General features: G+C 41.6%; 1 protein-coding gene across 1 annotated transcript in view; it reads right to left on the minus strand.

Moving 5' to 3' along the window:
* AFF3 (ALF transcription elongation factor 3) overlaps positions 1-16428 on the minus strand; it is a 277772-nt gene that overhangs the window by 112464 nt on the left and 148880 nt on the right. Inside the window, exon 7 of the mRNA XM_059840318.1 lies at positions 13199-13250. Coding sequence (XP_059696301.1) covers positions 13199-13250 — 52 coding nt within the window. The remainder of the gene's footprint in view (positions 1-13198; positions 13251-16428) is intronic.

Consider the following 16428-nt stretch of genomic DNA (forward strand, 5'->3'; position numbering starts at 1 on the left):
TTTAGTTTTTGGGAAGAGAGGGTGCAATTCAATGGGGAGCCATCCTTGACAGAGGTTTTCAGAGTGAAACAGAGTGAAATAAATGGTGGGAAAAATGTAGGTATAATTTATGCTGCTAAAGGATTTCATATCAGTGACTCCATGCTGAATTAAAGCCCCAAAAATATGTGCCTTTACCATTAGCCTGGAAGGGATAATCAAAACAAAAACATGTTCGAATTTGACTTATTTTTTAAAACTTCCTTCTGTGGGGTAAGGATGGGGGATATATCCTGGTTTGCTGAGAAAATCCCCAAATAGATCATTCTGTGACAGATAACAGTTATGGTTCTTAATTCCACTGCTGACATTGAAATTACACTGATTCCCAACATAATAGATAAGTAAATAGCACATCAGAAATTCTCAGATGCTTCCGCACTTCCTATGCAATCAAAAAAAAGAGAACTCCCTCATTAAATAATACACTGTCAGAAAAGGCAATTTGATTAAATAAACCTATCTGTCAATCATGCCTTAAGTTATAAAAGGAAAACATTTTGTAGCTAAGTAAAACTTTTCTCCTTATTAATATTTCTCTCTCTATTTTCTTTTTCTCGTGTGATTCTTAAAAGAGAAGTAATGAAAAACTACGTGCACCAAAGGAAGAGTGGGGCAATACCTAGCGCCTGACAAAAGATTTAAAAGTTAGTCTTTACCATTGAACAGAGATGACATGATGGAAAAATCAAGGGAGAAAGGAGGCAAATGAGGATATGCACTAATCCAGAAACCTGAGCTACTGTTGGTGTATTTTTTGTATCCCTTGTTAAATACATCTCTTTATTTCTTTTCTGTTTTTCAGGAGACATGGAGACATGTTTTGAAAGGAAGAAATAGAAAATGGGGCCAGGTGAAAAACAGGTGAAAAGCAGTAAGAAATGAGGCTGCAGGTGATGAATCCTGACAAAACCAGGAATGCAATGGTAGGAAAACAACAGAAAGGTTGCAGCAAGGAAGAAACTGAAGGGTAAAAAGTAGAAGGGGTGGATGGCAAAGGATGGACAGCAAGTAACAAGTCAGGGAAAGAGAAATCAGAAATCATAGTCTGCACTGGGCCTAAGGTGCCCAAGGATACCTGGAGAGTGGGTAGGGTTTTGGGGCCATTCTCCAGGTTTGTTCTACTGGGTTCCCCTCTGCCCCATTCACAGTGCCACACTACCAAAGCATCAAACACTACCAACGCAGCAGCAAATGAGGCCACACATTACCCAGCTGCATTACAACAACAGTAGGGTTAATTTTTCCTGCTACTTAATTTCATCAACACTCTGGGCTGGGGAGAGGGAAAGAGTTGTGTAACACGGTGTGATGGGTGGAAAGTCTCTGAACGTCACTGTGTCTGGTGGCCAAAGATGGAAACAGGGTCTGGCAGCTTCCTCTCCTTGGCTTTGGGAGGCAGCAGCTTCTTAGGACATCAAATACTTAATTAACTGAGCTGCAGAATTGTAGGATAAGATTCATACAGTTCCTTCTCTGATGGGAGAGTGTCAGCCTGGACCGTGCTGTTCTTGGTGAGTCCTTAAAGCTAATGCAACTCATACAGAAGACATTCTTTGAAAAGAACCAGAGGTTTATTTGAATAAAAATCTGAGTGGATGACAAGAGCATGCAAAGAAATAAGATGAGATTTTAATTTCTCTCAAGTAGAAAAACATAAGCAGCTTGAGCAGGAGGTATTTGCTTTGCAGATAGGCACCCGACCTTTTATGTTCTTCAGTGCACAGAAAGAGTTGTTCTTCTCATACTGAATTCATAGCTCTGCAATGTCATTGAGCCAAATGGGATCATGCTAAAGAGATACTTGGCCATTTCTGTTAGATAAAGATAAATCAAAATAATTTTAAAAGGAGCGCTGTTGCTTTATATAATCTTTTCACAAGGCCTGGAGATGATGGTTATTAAGTAATCCGCCTACTTTTGTCTGAGGGAAATATATACAAATTTGGAATAATACCAGTATTATAGGTCCTTCTACAAATCCTACCTTTAGCATTCAGCTTTCTGCCCACCTCTCACTGTTTATGTATTATGTATGTCTTTATATTTGTTTAGTCTTATGTGTTACATACAGTAATGAAACCCCTAAAATCCTGGATGACAAGTCTTCTGTTATCATTCCTCTGATCTCTCTTTATTCCATTGTTTCCCAGGCTGCAGAGCTGGCAATTTGGTCCCTGACTCCTGCCTGCTCAGCACCAGTCACAGGATGCTGCGGTGGGTGCAGCAGGGCTCCCCACAAGAGCTTGCCTGCTGAAGAGTGGCATCAGCCAGCCACTCCTAGACAGTAATGAAACACATGCAGAAGGCTCAGGGAGAGGTTTCCTTCTCCTGAATACAAAACCTGCAAGAGTAAAACTCTGGGAGAGGACAGGACATCTGTCCTGAGTTGGCCGTGTTTCCTGGCCTCGGAGCTGGACCGCTCGCGCAGCGGAGCCGTGCTGGGGCTGCCGGGCTGCGGGACGATGCTCAGGGTGCTGAGGGCAGCTGGGAGGCATGTGCAGGAGAAGCAGACCTCCACTCTGACAAACACCTCTTTTTTTCCCCCCTGCTCATTCCATGTGCAGTCACTTTGCAGCAAGCCCTTTTTTCTACACGTGTAAGTCATCCTGCCTTTACTGAGGCTGCTCTCAGTAAAGCCTGCTGCTCTCAGGGAAATGCTTTTTAACTGAACTGGAGATGGGCAGCACAGCACAAATGCAAATCTAGGTACTCACAGGAATTCTTGGTCTTTCAAACAATGATACTGAAAGAAGTCCTGCTAGAAGGCATCATGCTTTTCTGTAATTATTTAAGAGATCAAAATCTTCTCATGTGACAGAGGAAAACCCAACATTTTTTAACAGTTTGTGGCAAAAAGCTTCATTGTTTTTTCCATAGAAGTGTATAGAAATTGCTGTTGCTTACAGTTATTACAAGCATTAAAGTTTGTGCCTCATATCACAATTTTGTATGTTATAAGGAAAACATGGATTTTACACGAGCAGGGACCTGAATTGTTTCTTAAGACCAAAAGTTAAAACCAGTATAGACCAAAGTAATGACAAATTGTTTTCGTATGGGTATGTTCTGTGATGTTCTGGGGTTCCCAGACCCAGACATTTTCCTTGCTCTTTGCTGTATTTGGCTTTCATCAACACTACATCAAGACAGGTCACACATCTGGGTGCCTGCCTCATCTCCCTGGGGAACTTCAGAACAGAAGGCCCCCTCTCTGCCCACTTATATGATACAAAAATTGGTCATCAAGCTAGGTACAAAAGGGAAATTTGCTTATTCTTTGTCTGTATTGTGCTGTTAAATACTTTAAAGATATTATTTGTGCTGATTTGTCTGCTCTGCTTTGATAGTAGGAAAGCTGATGGTGAATGTACAGAATTTTTACCCATAATTGCACTAAATTCTAATACAATTAAATATACAGTAAGTTCACATGATTATCAGGTAACAGATCAGTTCTGTTTTAATTTAGTGTTCCTGATTTATCACACCTCCTGGAGTGTGTCTCTGAAGAAATATGTCGAGAGACTCCTTCTCTCTACCGACAATTGCTTACAGTTTATGCCGTGAAAGGGGGAATCAGCACAAATGAATCCTGACAAAATATCTTACAAAACTAATAAAAATCAGCATGCAGAAATGCCAGCTGTAATTGCACTATTTTGCCATAAAAGGTCTGTGGGCCAATCAAACCATGTGGTTGTTTTTTTTTTTTTCCCTTTGGAAAAACTTAGCTTTTATCTTTGTAAGTCGGTGGTGCAGTTGCCCTGATTTTGGAATGATCAGTAAGTATAAGCCTTTTGAATCTCAGGAACAATATACCTCATCCAAACCTTTGTCCTGATTCATCTGCAGCTTTGATAGCTTCAGTGTGTCACCCTGCTTGCTTGTCAAATCTATCATCAGTTCTAAAACTGCCGATAAATATATTCCACATCTCTTTTGGGAGATGAGGCTTGTCTGCATGCTAAACAAAGAACAGAACGCACAAAGCCAAGATACACGCTGAGATATAATATTCTCCCTCTTAAAATACCACAGGTGAAATGATAATGTGGAAATATTCTTACCCTGAGGAAGGCAGACTCCAGTTGTAGCTTAGCAAATCAAAGACCAGAAAACTTGCTTGCAATAACATCCTAACAAATCCAAAGGGTTATTTTTCCCCAGTTAAAAAATATCCACACTCTGACTTTTAATCCAAATCCAAAGATTAAGGCAGAAGAACTTCAATAATTTGTTTAGTTAGGTATAAAAAGTAATTTGTCATGAAACTGCCAGCCTGCCACTATAAAGGTTAAAAAAAATCATAGCTATTCATGGCTGAACAGTCAGACTTTTCCACACAGGAAAATTCATCATCATTTCAGGTTTCAGTATCTTTTTGTATTTTGCATGGCAAATAAAAAGTTGTCCACCAAGCTTGAAATGTCTCTTTTTTTCGAGTTGGTCACTCTGTGGGAGAAACAGGCGCTTCTTTAGATTCCTTTAATTTGTTCTTCATAGTCATAAAATAGGTTAATAGCAAAATGAGGGAGCTTCTCATTCAGAATCTCACTTTCTTGTTATTAAAAAATTTTATCTGTCTACCAATAAAGTATAAATCTAAGGCACTTCAGATACCAAAATCTTTCCATTCGTGGACGAGCTTTAGTGTTCAAATGTTAATAGGATGCCTGCATTTAGGGGGAAAAAAAAACCCCTAAAAAACTTGGCCTGTATTCAGGCTCAAGAGTCTGTGAAACAGACTTTTTCCATACTATGACCTCAGTCTTAGGATTTCTCTTTTGCAAAATGTTAGTTATTTTTCTTGGCAGGTGGCCAGAACCCTGTATCTCTCTTTCCTCCCCTCTCACCCTCCTCCTCTCCCCACCCTCCAGGCTCACACACACCTCTCCTCTTCCCATCACCCAGCAATTCAGCCCTGAGATGAGGTAACCCCCCCCTGCTCCCATCTTTGGCTGACATGGTGTGGAGAAGATGATCAGGTTATGACATCCTGGAAGTATCGAATGCTCCCAATCGCTCTTCTCTTCCTTTAGACCCATTTTGTTTTGTTTCCCTGCCCCAAAGCCCTGGGCAAAGCCAGCAGCCCCCCACGCACAGCAGCGGTGGTGCCCCCGCCAAGCATCAGCTACGGCGGGTTTCAAGTTGCAGCAGCTTTCGCCCAGGGTAGAGAATTTCCAAAATGTGTTACCCTGGCAACCAGGAATTTTAGCCCAGCAAAAACCAGCACCACGCACACCGCGACTCCAACGTGCGAGACGCCGAGCTTCCATTTATCATTTTCTTCAGAGAGAAAATACAGCGTGGGGTCGGTGGTGTCTGCCTTCCTGGAGGCATTGCCAGTGAAACAGACTTCTTCCCAGCTACCTGCATCTCCTGATTGTCCTGGCAACCCCTCCTGAACCACTGCATTCCGAGCTAATACATAACGCATACAAAATTCCTAATTAGTTCCCTACAATTGACAAAGTCCAAGGAAAACAGTCCCTAAGAGAAAAATATGCTTTCAATGTAATACAGGAAAACATTTCCTCAAGCATGATGATATTTTGTCCAGTTAAGCGGGTCAGCTTTACTCTAAATGGCATTTAATGAACACTGGTGATACAGAAGCATTTTTTGACTTGGTATAAAATTAGAAATGATGCCCTGCATAATATTAAGTTTTCCAATGGGACAAAAGCTACTGTTTTGGAGTGAAGGTTTCTCTTGCATAAAACCACTTTCCCCTTCAGCTTTGAGCCAAGGGTGGCATCAAAATGAGGGCAGCTTCCTGCAACTAATTATTTTTCCCTACAGTGTGCAGAGTACAGGTAGATAGTAAAGGTGAAGGCGCTACACAAGAGGGTCTGTATCAAGGTTACTTTATAAATAAAACTCTGCATTGAGCCATAAGGGTGGTTAATGCAAGCTATTTGTTATATCTGGTAAAAGAGAGGGATAGCATTTAAAAATAGGACAGTGAAAGCCCTATCTCACCCCATCTAAGTAAAAAAAACTTCCCCAGACCTCAGTAGTACTTTTATTTAGCATTCACCTATCCCCGTTTTTGTTGACATCTCAGATAATGCTTTTTTTGGTCTGACTCAAAATCAACAGAAGCTCAATTTTGTCCCAGGAAAACCACAGCTGCAATTAAGGTCATATTGGGTTTCCATATGTTTTCTTTCTGAACCCAACAAATCAGCTCCAACTCATCTTCTTTCAGGGAGATCATATTTTTGAGATCTTTTTATGACTTTAGGTACTATTTAAAGATTATTTTTACTTGTATCAACTTTGATTACTGTGTGTCTCTATTTTTTACATGGCAAAAAGATGACCAGTAATACAAATTTATTCTTTTCTTTAACTCTGTAGACCTTAAAGACAGATTCAGTCAAGATGTGTGTGAGCAAATGTCTTCCAAGAAAATGTCTTTATAGCATTTGAAGAAAATAGACTTCTTGGGGTCAACTTACAATAGGGTTTTTTTGTGAACTATCAGCAGCATTGTGCTCTGTAAACTCAAAAAATCTGTGCTCAGAAAAGGTTAGGAATTGGCAGGAAAGGTTCACATCAGCATTGTGACAATACTACAGTGACTGATGCATCCCACAGGTGAAATCACTTCATTTTTGGGACTGGGAAGTTATGGTAGAATTACATTTTTAACAGTCTATATATTTAACACACAGAGAAACACTCTGTACATGGACTAAGGTTAATATTTCAGGGAAGAGGGCAGAAAAGAGGAACTTTTTCATGGAAATTTGAGAGCTGAGGAGGGGGTTTTAAAATTTTAGCTGCCCTTGCTTGACTGGCTGAGCAGAGTGAGAATCTGGCTGTGTTCGGGTTTAGCTCTGCAAGCTGAGGCTCAAGTACACAGGTGGAATAGTGCAATGAAACCAGCCTTCTTCTTCTGCCAAAGACTTAGTTCATGGATAAACACCAGACTTTCACTTCTGCAGTTTTAAAGACCTCCATCACTCTGAAAAACACTGCCTTCATTCATCATAGTGAGGGGTTGTTTTCTTTCTTTCTTTTTTTTTTTTCATGGACTGCATGACTTCTCTCAGAAACATCACAGATATACATTAAAAGCCATTGATCTAATAAAGTTTTTAGAAACAAAACAATCCAAAAATTATCATAAAGGGTGCTATTTCATATTGGCTACCATCCCTTGGAAGTTGTGCTTCTCAGCAAAGCAGGGTCATCGGTGGCTCATGAGCAGACTGATGTGCCCCAGGACAGCTCTGGACAGAGCCTGTGGAGTTACTAAAAGAGTTTTCACCAAATCACTGGCTGATGTGTCTGCTGCAGATGTCCTTGCCATCTAAAATGCCCACAAGCTGAGCTGTGAGAGATTAGAAAGTTGCCCCAGTATCTTAATCGGAAAGCTGCAAAGTGGATTATAGCCCATAAAAGTGTGTGCAGCCCTTTTTTTTTGGAACCAGCTTCCTCACTAGCATGGATTTCACCCCTTCCATTGTCCTCCAGGCCCATCTGTTAGCTATTTTCTGGTTCAATTGACTTGATCCATCATGGTCCTTTTGGCAAACAAAGGGAAGGATATTGAAGATGTACCGCTGGAGGGTTTTTTCCTCCACAGTTTGCATGCTTTGTCCCTTCTCTATTTGCCACCTCTCCCTCCACTTCAGCAAGATTAAAGCCAAATCCTTCTAATTTAAACTGTGTGACCCTTGTCCCAAGACTGAAACTCTAGGGAGAGGATGGGAGAATGGTGATGGAGCAGGAGCTGCCACTGATCACCAGGTCTGCAGGCACCTGGGAAGGGCAGCAGCTTCTGCTCTCCCTTTCTCCTGACGTGTGGCATTCCTCAGGACATTTACCATTTACTACCCACGTCTGTCTTTGAAAACTTAAACTACTACCCATTTCCTTTACTGTTCTGGATGAGTAATCCTCAGCTTTTTTTACAAGACATTACAATTTTCAACACTTTGTACAAATATTAATGAGATAGTCTTCATGGTGGTCTAATTATTTTAGCTGGGGAAAAGCCCAAGGTTAACTTAAAATAACTTGCACCAGGGCTTTCAGTGAAGTGAGGTAGGATTAAGGCTACTCTTCCAGCTCCCAATGTCCCATTAGACTGCAGCTGTTGCCTGAGAGACTTGAGGTCAAGACCCCACGTCAGCCAGATGTGAGAGGACAAGCTCCCTGAGGGCTAAGAGCTGGATGGTGAGCTAGCAGCACTTGCTCAAACTGATCACCTGTATTTGAGACTGGTTCTCTCTGTTCTCTGCAGGCACCTTGTGACCCCTCTGCCTCAGTCTTCCCATTGCAGAAGTGGGAAGCCAGCAGGTGACTTCAGCTGTTGAATAACTATCTGTAAGCCAGTCTGAAGATGCAAGGGGCAAGACAAGAGAGGAAGAAAGATGCACTGCGACATGAGATGCTCGTGCCAATACAAATGTGTCACATCAAGCAAGAACAGCAGTGATGTTGCTCCAACATGATGTTTCCTTCCTGAAGGAGAATCAGGGTGGTGAGAATGATGAGCAGGTGTTGGATGGACAAGAAACTGTAGCACTAATGTCTGCAAATGGGCAGCTTAGAAGCTGCTGACTTTAGTGCTGTTAATGAAGATCCCCCTGAGCAAACCATTCTGTGCGTGATGCTGGGGACCAGTACAGGGAGGGAACAGAGCCAACATCTATTTCTGCCTGGCAAAAGCAAACAAGCCAACACACACACACACACACACACACACACACACACACACACATACACACATACACACATACACTGTGATTGCTGTGATTCTCAGAGAGTATTAGCAAAGGACAAAACCTGCACAACTGCCATAAATTATAAAAGCCTCCCTCAATCTTAGTTAATTCTCTTGTAAAAAGGGAGGGGAAAATCTGGAGCAGCTCGGCATGAAAACAATTGTGGGAGGGTTAATAAAGAGACAGCACTGAGGTATCTGGTTGCTAGCCCTGATATCATTAAGTAAGTGCACTAGAAATGTCGAGGTAAATGCATAGCAGTGAATCACAGTCAGGCATGATTAACCTTGGGTAGTCTGAACTGGAAATCATTTACAAACACAAAGGTACTGAAGAACATTGCCACAGACAGTACATCGAAAGTCATTCCAAGAGCAGGAGTCACGCTAGGCACCTTGTATATTTGTGCCATTTTAAAATTATTGCCATATTTTGCACATGGGAAGATAGAAGATCCCAGATCCCTGGCTCAGGGAGGTGTTTCTGTGGCCCTGCAAGGTCCTCTGAAACATGTGCACTGGTTGGAATCACTTTGCCTTGCACAAAAGTTTTATAAAACTAAAAGTTTTAATTACAACAATCCGAGGCTTACTGAAAGGACACACAGATCTGTCAAAGAAAGACTAAACTCGTGTAACTGCAAATATCAAAGAACCAAAGACCACTCTTCCTTCATCCATACCCGTGTCTTAATGCAACTCTCCAGACTCTGGTGGTAAAAACACAGGAGGGGAAAGGATTTTAATAAAAATCAGATATTTTAAACAAAATTTGTGAAAGCTTTCTGACCCTTGAAAATTGACCCTCTGATCACAAAACCAAAAGAACAAAACATCACTAGATATTTCTGACCAGTCCTAAAAGTTTGGAAATGCTCAGCAAAGCTATAACCATATGACCCACAGAGAGCTATATATATTGAGTACAATGACAACAAAACCCCTTCAAATACAGAATGCCCATGGCTTTAAAAGCATTCAATTACAAGGAACATGAATCAACTGGGGAAGACTCCAGACAGCTTAACACTTCTGTATTGTTTGCACCTTTTATTGCAGTTCTTTAGTGCCAGCTCAGGTGATTATTTTGAATGCCAAGGCAGTGAAAGCCATAGGAATATTGTGCAAAATGATACAGCTCTGCTTAGATTTCCTTACGACTTTTCCATCAGTCTTATTCTCCTAAATCCATCTCCGTTATCCTTAGCATTGCAATAACTGCCCTTATTCATCTGCCTCATTAGGGTGCTGCATCAATTAATATGCATCATCTAATGCCTACTATTTTTTAATGTTTAATATTATTATCAGTGGAGAGCTATGTCATAATGACTCTATCTAGGGAGTCAGACACACAGGAAAAGCCCCTATGCATAATGCTGTTCCAAATGATTCCTGTACCCAAAGCCTCTGAACAGAGCACTGTGCATTCTGCACTCTCAGTCTGTGTACTCTGGGAGGTTACAGATAGCACCTCTGCTCCTGGGGCTCCAGGTCTCAGGGTTATGTTTGTTTTGGAGGACCTGGAGCCCAGTGGGCAAGGCACGAGGGTTTTCTTGAGGGGAGATGTCATCTTAATGCTTGGTTCACAAACGCCTCGCTGCCTGATTCAGGAGGGTAATCAACCTGTCCTTTGAAGCTGCATAAATAATGTTTGGATGGAGGTAGTATATCTGCACCAGGGATGAATTAACTGCCATTGAATCATATAAGCTTGGCTAGAGTGTGAGGCTTGTAACATGCCTGAGGAAAATAAAAAAGACATTTTCAAGGAAAAAACATTAATTTAATCCTCCCTATCTTTTCTGTAGTTTTCCTCTACGCAAACATGACTTTGGGGGAGGCTTTTTTGTTGCTGTTTGTTCCTGTTTCACAGGGAAACGCTGATTCAGGGTGAGTTTCTCCATGTCAGGCCTGAAGGTGCCATCTCTCTCCTACATCAGCATTGCTCCTTTTTAGCACCCCTGCTAGGAGATGCCAACGGGGCTCCTCTGACACTCTGAGAGGAGTGACACCTTGCAAGAGGGTACAGCGCTTTTACCCACAGGGACCCTGGCAGCATTCCTGCCCCTTGCACATCCCTGAGGCTTCCAGCTGGGCACTGCTGCAGCTCTTGCCCAGGCATGGTCTTCTCCATGTGCATCATGGAAGAGAATATCTGCAGAGAAACCAGGCACACAGGCTCACAGGTCCAAGTGCAGGGGTGCACCGCAGGTTCTCCTGGCTGTGCATCACGTGCACAGGTGCGAGCTGCTGCAGCCCCAAAAGAGCAGAGGAGTTCTGTATTTGTGACTGCCTGAGATACCAGGGATAAAAAGCTGTCCTAGAAGACAGTGAAAAAGAGAAGAAACCTAGGAAAGGCCAACAGTAGAGTAGCATAAAGAGAACTGGGGTGTCGGTGTGTTCCTGCGTATCAGTGTGAGTTACTCTCCTTCACTAACACTCACAGATCCAGCCCTCTGTTGAGGAACATGTACATCTTTAGTTTGCTAATGGCTTTTACTTGTCTTCAGTTTCTGATCTCTGGTTTTCTCTTCTACTATTCCCAGTTTTTTATCTCTTTCTGAAAACTTGATGTTTGCAATTCCTTTTCCAACTTAACTGTATCAGTCCCAATTTCTTCCTTCTCTTTTGACACAGCACTTGTTGGGTCCCTTCTCATCTCTTTTTTCTCCTGCCTCCATTTCTATGGAATTTCCCTAACTAGAGTGGCCTCTGGTTCCTGAATGCAGTAATTTATCAACAGTAACAAGTTGTTTCTGCCTCTAAAAATTTTTCTGGGAACCAATGCATACTGTGGGGTAACTTTAGAATATAGTAATAATTTAAAGATAAGCATTAGAAATATACTGTATCTAGCAGACAGAAAGGTTTCAGAAGGTACCAAGATCTCTTATTAGGCAAGGAACCTTTCACACCTAACCAGATTCTGACTGACTGTATCACCCAGTATGTAGTCTCAAATCCAACCCATAACCATATTGGGGTGTACCTCTAAACCTGTATTTTGGGTTCAGAGATACCACTACTGTGGTTCAGAAATCCTACAGGATTTTAATCCAATGAAGAAGAAAAGAACATTCCTCATCAATAAAATACTAACTAGAAAAAACACTTGGAGGATGGCTTATGTTTTACATATTGCTAAATATCAGTAAAAATAAATGTGTTCATTTCTCCAAAATACCTCCAGATGGCATTAAAACCCTTCTTCTTTTGGTCTTTATTACAATATTATTTTTAAAAATGATAATTATTGAAATCATTCTATTAAATGTTCCCAGCAATCATGCTATCAGAAGGCATAAGGTTGCTAATGCTTAATTCATTTAATAAGTTTGCCTAAATGTGCTTGCATACTATAATTACATTCCACAACACAATCTGCAGGACAAGCCATTTCTTACACCGTGTCAAATCTTTTCCCAGATTAATTTCCAGAAGATTTTTAATGCGTATTTGCAGCAGAAATCAAAATGTCCCACCATAAATCACTGTTATTGTACCTCCTTCTGTGACTGCTTTTGGCCATGTAACAAATGGTGGCACCTTGTGAGATTTACATGATATAATGCTCTGAATTTAAATAACAGGAATCAGAAAACATAAATTATGGGCCAGATGCACTCTAAAACTCACATGACTGACTGTTACAAGAACTTCTCTCTCTCAAAGGGATTAAAAAGGTGAATGATTTTGCAGAAATTCATAATGCTCCTGCCTGGTAGTTATTAAAAGAATTCACTTATCTCGCTTAGTTTGGAAGACTGATGCTATTTTAAAATTTTTTTTAGCTTGCAGCCCTCTGTTTCATAGACTGGTTGATGTTGGCAAAACAATTCAGTCTTTTGTATAGTAGAGTAAAAAATGGTAAAAGCTTCTATTGTTGCACTAAAGTGAAGGTGAACACTGATATATTACAAGTGCCTGTTCCTATCTATTTCTTGACTTCTTTCGTTAATTCAAAAACATCAACAAAATCGTGAGAGACCAGAGATAACTGTAATTGGATTTCAAGTAATTCAGAGGTGAAGCTGCAGACTGCAGTCTTTTAAAATTACATCAGTACATCAAAGGCATATGTGACATGATGTTTTTTAGCAAGTGTGACAAACTCCAGCAGCATTAAGGTAATGTTGAAGTAAGGTTCTAAAGGCCAGCCTTGCCCACCTACAAAAATAATCTCATATCTATTCAGTGTGATATGGAGCCATTTCACTTGCAAGGATTGCTGACTTACTAGCATGCAGAAGTTCTAGGAATAATTAATGTTTAGTCATTATCTAAAAAGCCATTTTCCGAAAAGCATCAGTGAAAGAGCTTTATCTTAATGAAAACAAACAAATTCTATTTTGCCCAACAAATCTGATAAAAACACAGCTGCCTTCTCCAATCTTAAACGCAAATGTGACTTACGATGTATGGGTTGCGCTTTTCTCTGGGGTCTTTGGCTCTACATCACTTTTCCCTTTAAAAGAGAAGAAGAAAATGACATCAGAAATGGGTCAGTATGAAAGCTGCTCAGATGTGACACATCAACGCTTTATTCATGGCTAACACTGACCACTCCTGCCACACACACAGACAGCTGTGGAGGCAACCTCAGGGCTGCAGGGGCACTGCTGGAGCATTTGCAAGCAGGGAGTCAATCCTGACTTGACTCTTCTTGTCACTGACAAATGCTCCAGAAATGCAGGCAGAGGAACTCCACAAAAGGAGGTGCTTAGAGAACACAGGCCTTATCAGGGAGAGCAGACCCTGGAGCAATGGAAAGGATTTCTCTAGGGCCCTACAGCTCTGCTGTTGAGAGTGTACTCCATACAACATGCACTTGCTCCAGGACCCTGCTCCAGGAATAGTAATTATTTCATACAAAGCAAAACAGCATCAGCAGGGGACAGTAATGCAGTGATCAGGGCACAGTTCTGCCAATGGATATTTTGGTTCACATTCATTTTGACACATTAAAGATTTGATCTTTAGCTTCTGTAGGTGGGGGCTGGGAAAGCCCTCTTTGCTACGTTTGGCTTAGGCACTCAATGCCAGGAGAAGCCAAGTACCCAAACTCTTGGGAAGCACCAGAGGCCCCAGGGATGCCTCTTCACATATCCTTAGGAATCATGTGGGTCCTGGTATGCTAGCTTGCGATGATCCCCATCCTGGGTCCAAAATAATATCTGCCCAACACAACTTAGTTGCATAGCACAGACAGTGGGAGGCAGGCTGCTGGCAGGTGGGGTGGTGCTGCTTCTGCTGAGTCAGGCACAGTCCTTCTCCCTCCTTTCGACTGCCTGCCAAAAACCAGCAAGGCTGATGTTTGCAGTAATTAAAGTTCTCTGAGTAACCTGAGAGAGCTGCATTCCAGTGTAAGATTTCTGTGCAGCTCTACCACGGATTTGGAGGGTATGCTACTCCACTTGAATCACCTTGAACTTGAATCCTGGGCCTAGTGAGTGTGCAGATGCTGCTACTCTTGTGTGTCGCTGGATGCTAATAGCTGTCTACACATGAGTTTATGTTGCCTAGCAGACAAGGAGGCACAGAGGTTGAATGTGACTAGTTTACTGATGGATGTGTTTTTCTCCATTACCCTATAATGAGCTGTGTTAAGCCAAAATCCACCTATTTCTCCTGAAAAAAACGTGAGAAATTCTTCTTTTGGTCAGGCTGTTTTGGTGTTGCCTGATGTGCTGCTCGTTGAGTTGAATGGGTGTTGGATACCTAGTCCATGAACATGAGCATTACACATCATCCGTCTGCTGCTGACAAAGACCTCACCCTCAGTTTCCACAGAGCAGCAGCTTTAAGGGCACCTCTGGAAAACTTGCTCTTGCCTTCAGAAGAGGTAGGATTCTGCTACCAGTGTTCTTCCACTGCTGTACAGAGGGAAGCTGAAGGACACTCTAGACAGTGACCTTCTGGAGGCAGCTGACTTGTAGTGGAAACTCTGGGTATCTCAAACACCTTGACACAGTGCTTTTAGATGTCATCCTCCCCTCTGGTAGGGTTGGTGTCTATCCAGCTGAAGTGACTAAACTTTACTGAAAAGGATGGGGAAAACTCTGGATTACTTCAAAACCACCAAAGCCTACATGAACCTCTAGGGAAGCTCAGCATTCGCTGTAAGAGGACAGGTAAAGCCACCTAAAATTTAGGCATGAGCAGGACATCCACACAGAATGGAACACATCCACTCCATAATCTCTAGGTCACCCTTCACTTTCAGCAGAGACCTCAGAAAGTATATCCAGATGGTGAACTCGCTGGCTAGGAAGCTGTTGCTACAATATACGTTTGTCAGCCTTCCGGAGCCTGGAGCCCTGGAGCTCATCTGCATTATGGTAATTTGGAACAAGAAACCAACAGTAACAGTTGGCATATATTCAAAGATTTCCTATTTGTAACTTGGGTCTTTTCTAAGTGATGAATTATTACCATGAACACTGGTTTGTTTGAGTGTGAGAGGGAATATGGATTCCTGAGTGCTTTGCCAGCAGAGTTCACATCAGTTCTACTTTCAGCAATGTATGTTAATGCAGCAACAAGGGAAACAGCATACGTACTGTGAGGAAACAGAATGTCTGTGATTTAGCCAAACTGGATATTAATGGATTACCCTACCGTAAGCATTTGTAGCTGCTTTTATGCTAATTGTCACTTAACATACTTCTCTGTGGAGAGGAAGGACGGAGCCTGTACAGATGGTAGAAATGCATCAGTACAGCCTATCAAGAGTAGAAAATCTGGCCATTAATGCTTTATCAGTTCTTACCAACTTCATTCTCACTTGACTGAAATGTAGAAATTTTACAAATGTGTATAGCCTAAGCATAGTTGAATGTCACAGATACGATACAGATAATATTTTTGGATAAGGGTATGTAAAAGGTAATTTGCCTGTTACAATAACTTGGCTTTTTTACACTCACTCATGGCCAAATTAAGATTTGCTTTTGATTTTTTCATGTAACCTGTCAAATGCATGCAAGTACCATTGAGGGAGGCTGGCATTTGCTGAACTGCTAAATCTTCTCTAGCACTGACTGCTTCTTATGGGCAAGTTTATGTGAACCATTGTTTTTCTTAGCCTTTTTGGAATTAACAGAGGACATGCTACCCACCTTGCTATGGGATTGCTGTTAGCACATTTTATTCAGATGCTGAGCACTGAGTATGCAGGTGTGTGTCAGTGGGTGTATGCAGAAAAAACACAGTGGAAACAGTCAGTCCACAGATCCTTAGCCACAGGACTGGGAGGTCTTTGCCGGTTTCTGCCTCAGCTCACGCAACTTCTTACCCAACATTTTTAGATACAAGCAGAAGATGTGTCCAGATTTCTCAAATTTCAAAATAAATTTCAAATGAACTTTTGTAGATTCCCCTGTTGAATAGTGGGTGGCCAGAAAAGGAGTTTTCTCCTCTTAGTTGGAATTTTGGTGAATCACTCAACCAGATTAAGTTTCCCTTTCTGGGTAACAGGGATAAATGATATTTATTGTGATGGAGTTGTATAATTTCAGCCATTGAGTTTTTAAATGCTTTGATTTCCTTGCGGGGGAAGGATGACAAAAATGCAAATGCTATCCATGAGAAAGACAATGTTGGCAGCTGCAGTAAAACCACCACAAATGACAGGCTCAAGAGCC

Source organism: Haemorhous mexicanus, chromosome 2 (assembly GCF_027477595.1).
Source record: "Haemorhous mexicanus isolate bHaeMex1 chromosome 2, bHaeMex1.pri, whole genome shotgun sequence".
NCBI classification, from domain to species: Eukaryota; Metazoa; Chordata; class Aves; order Passeriformes; family Fringillidae; genus Haemorhous; species Haemorhous mexicanus.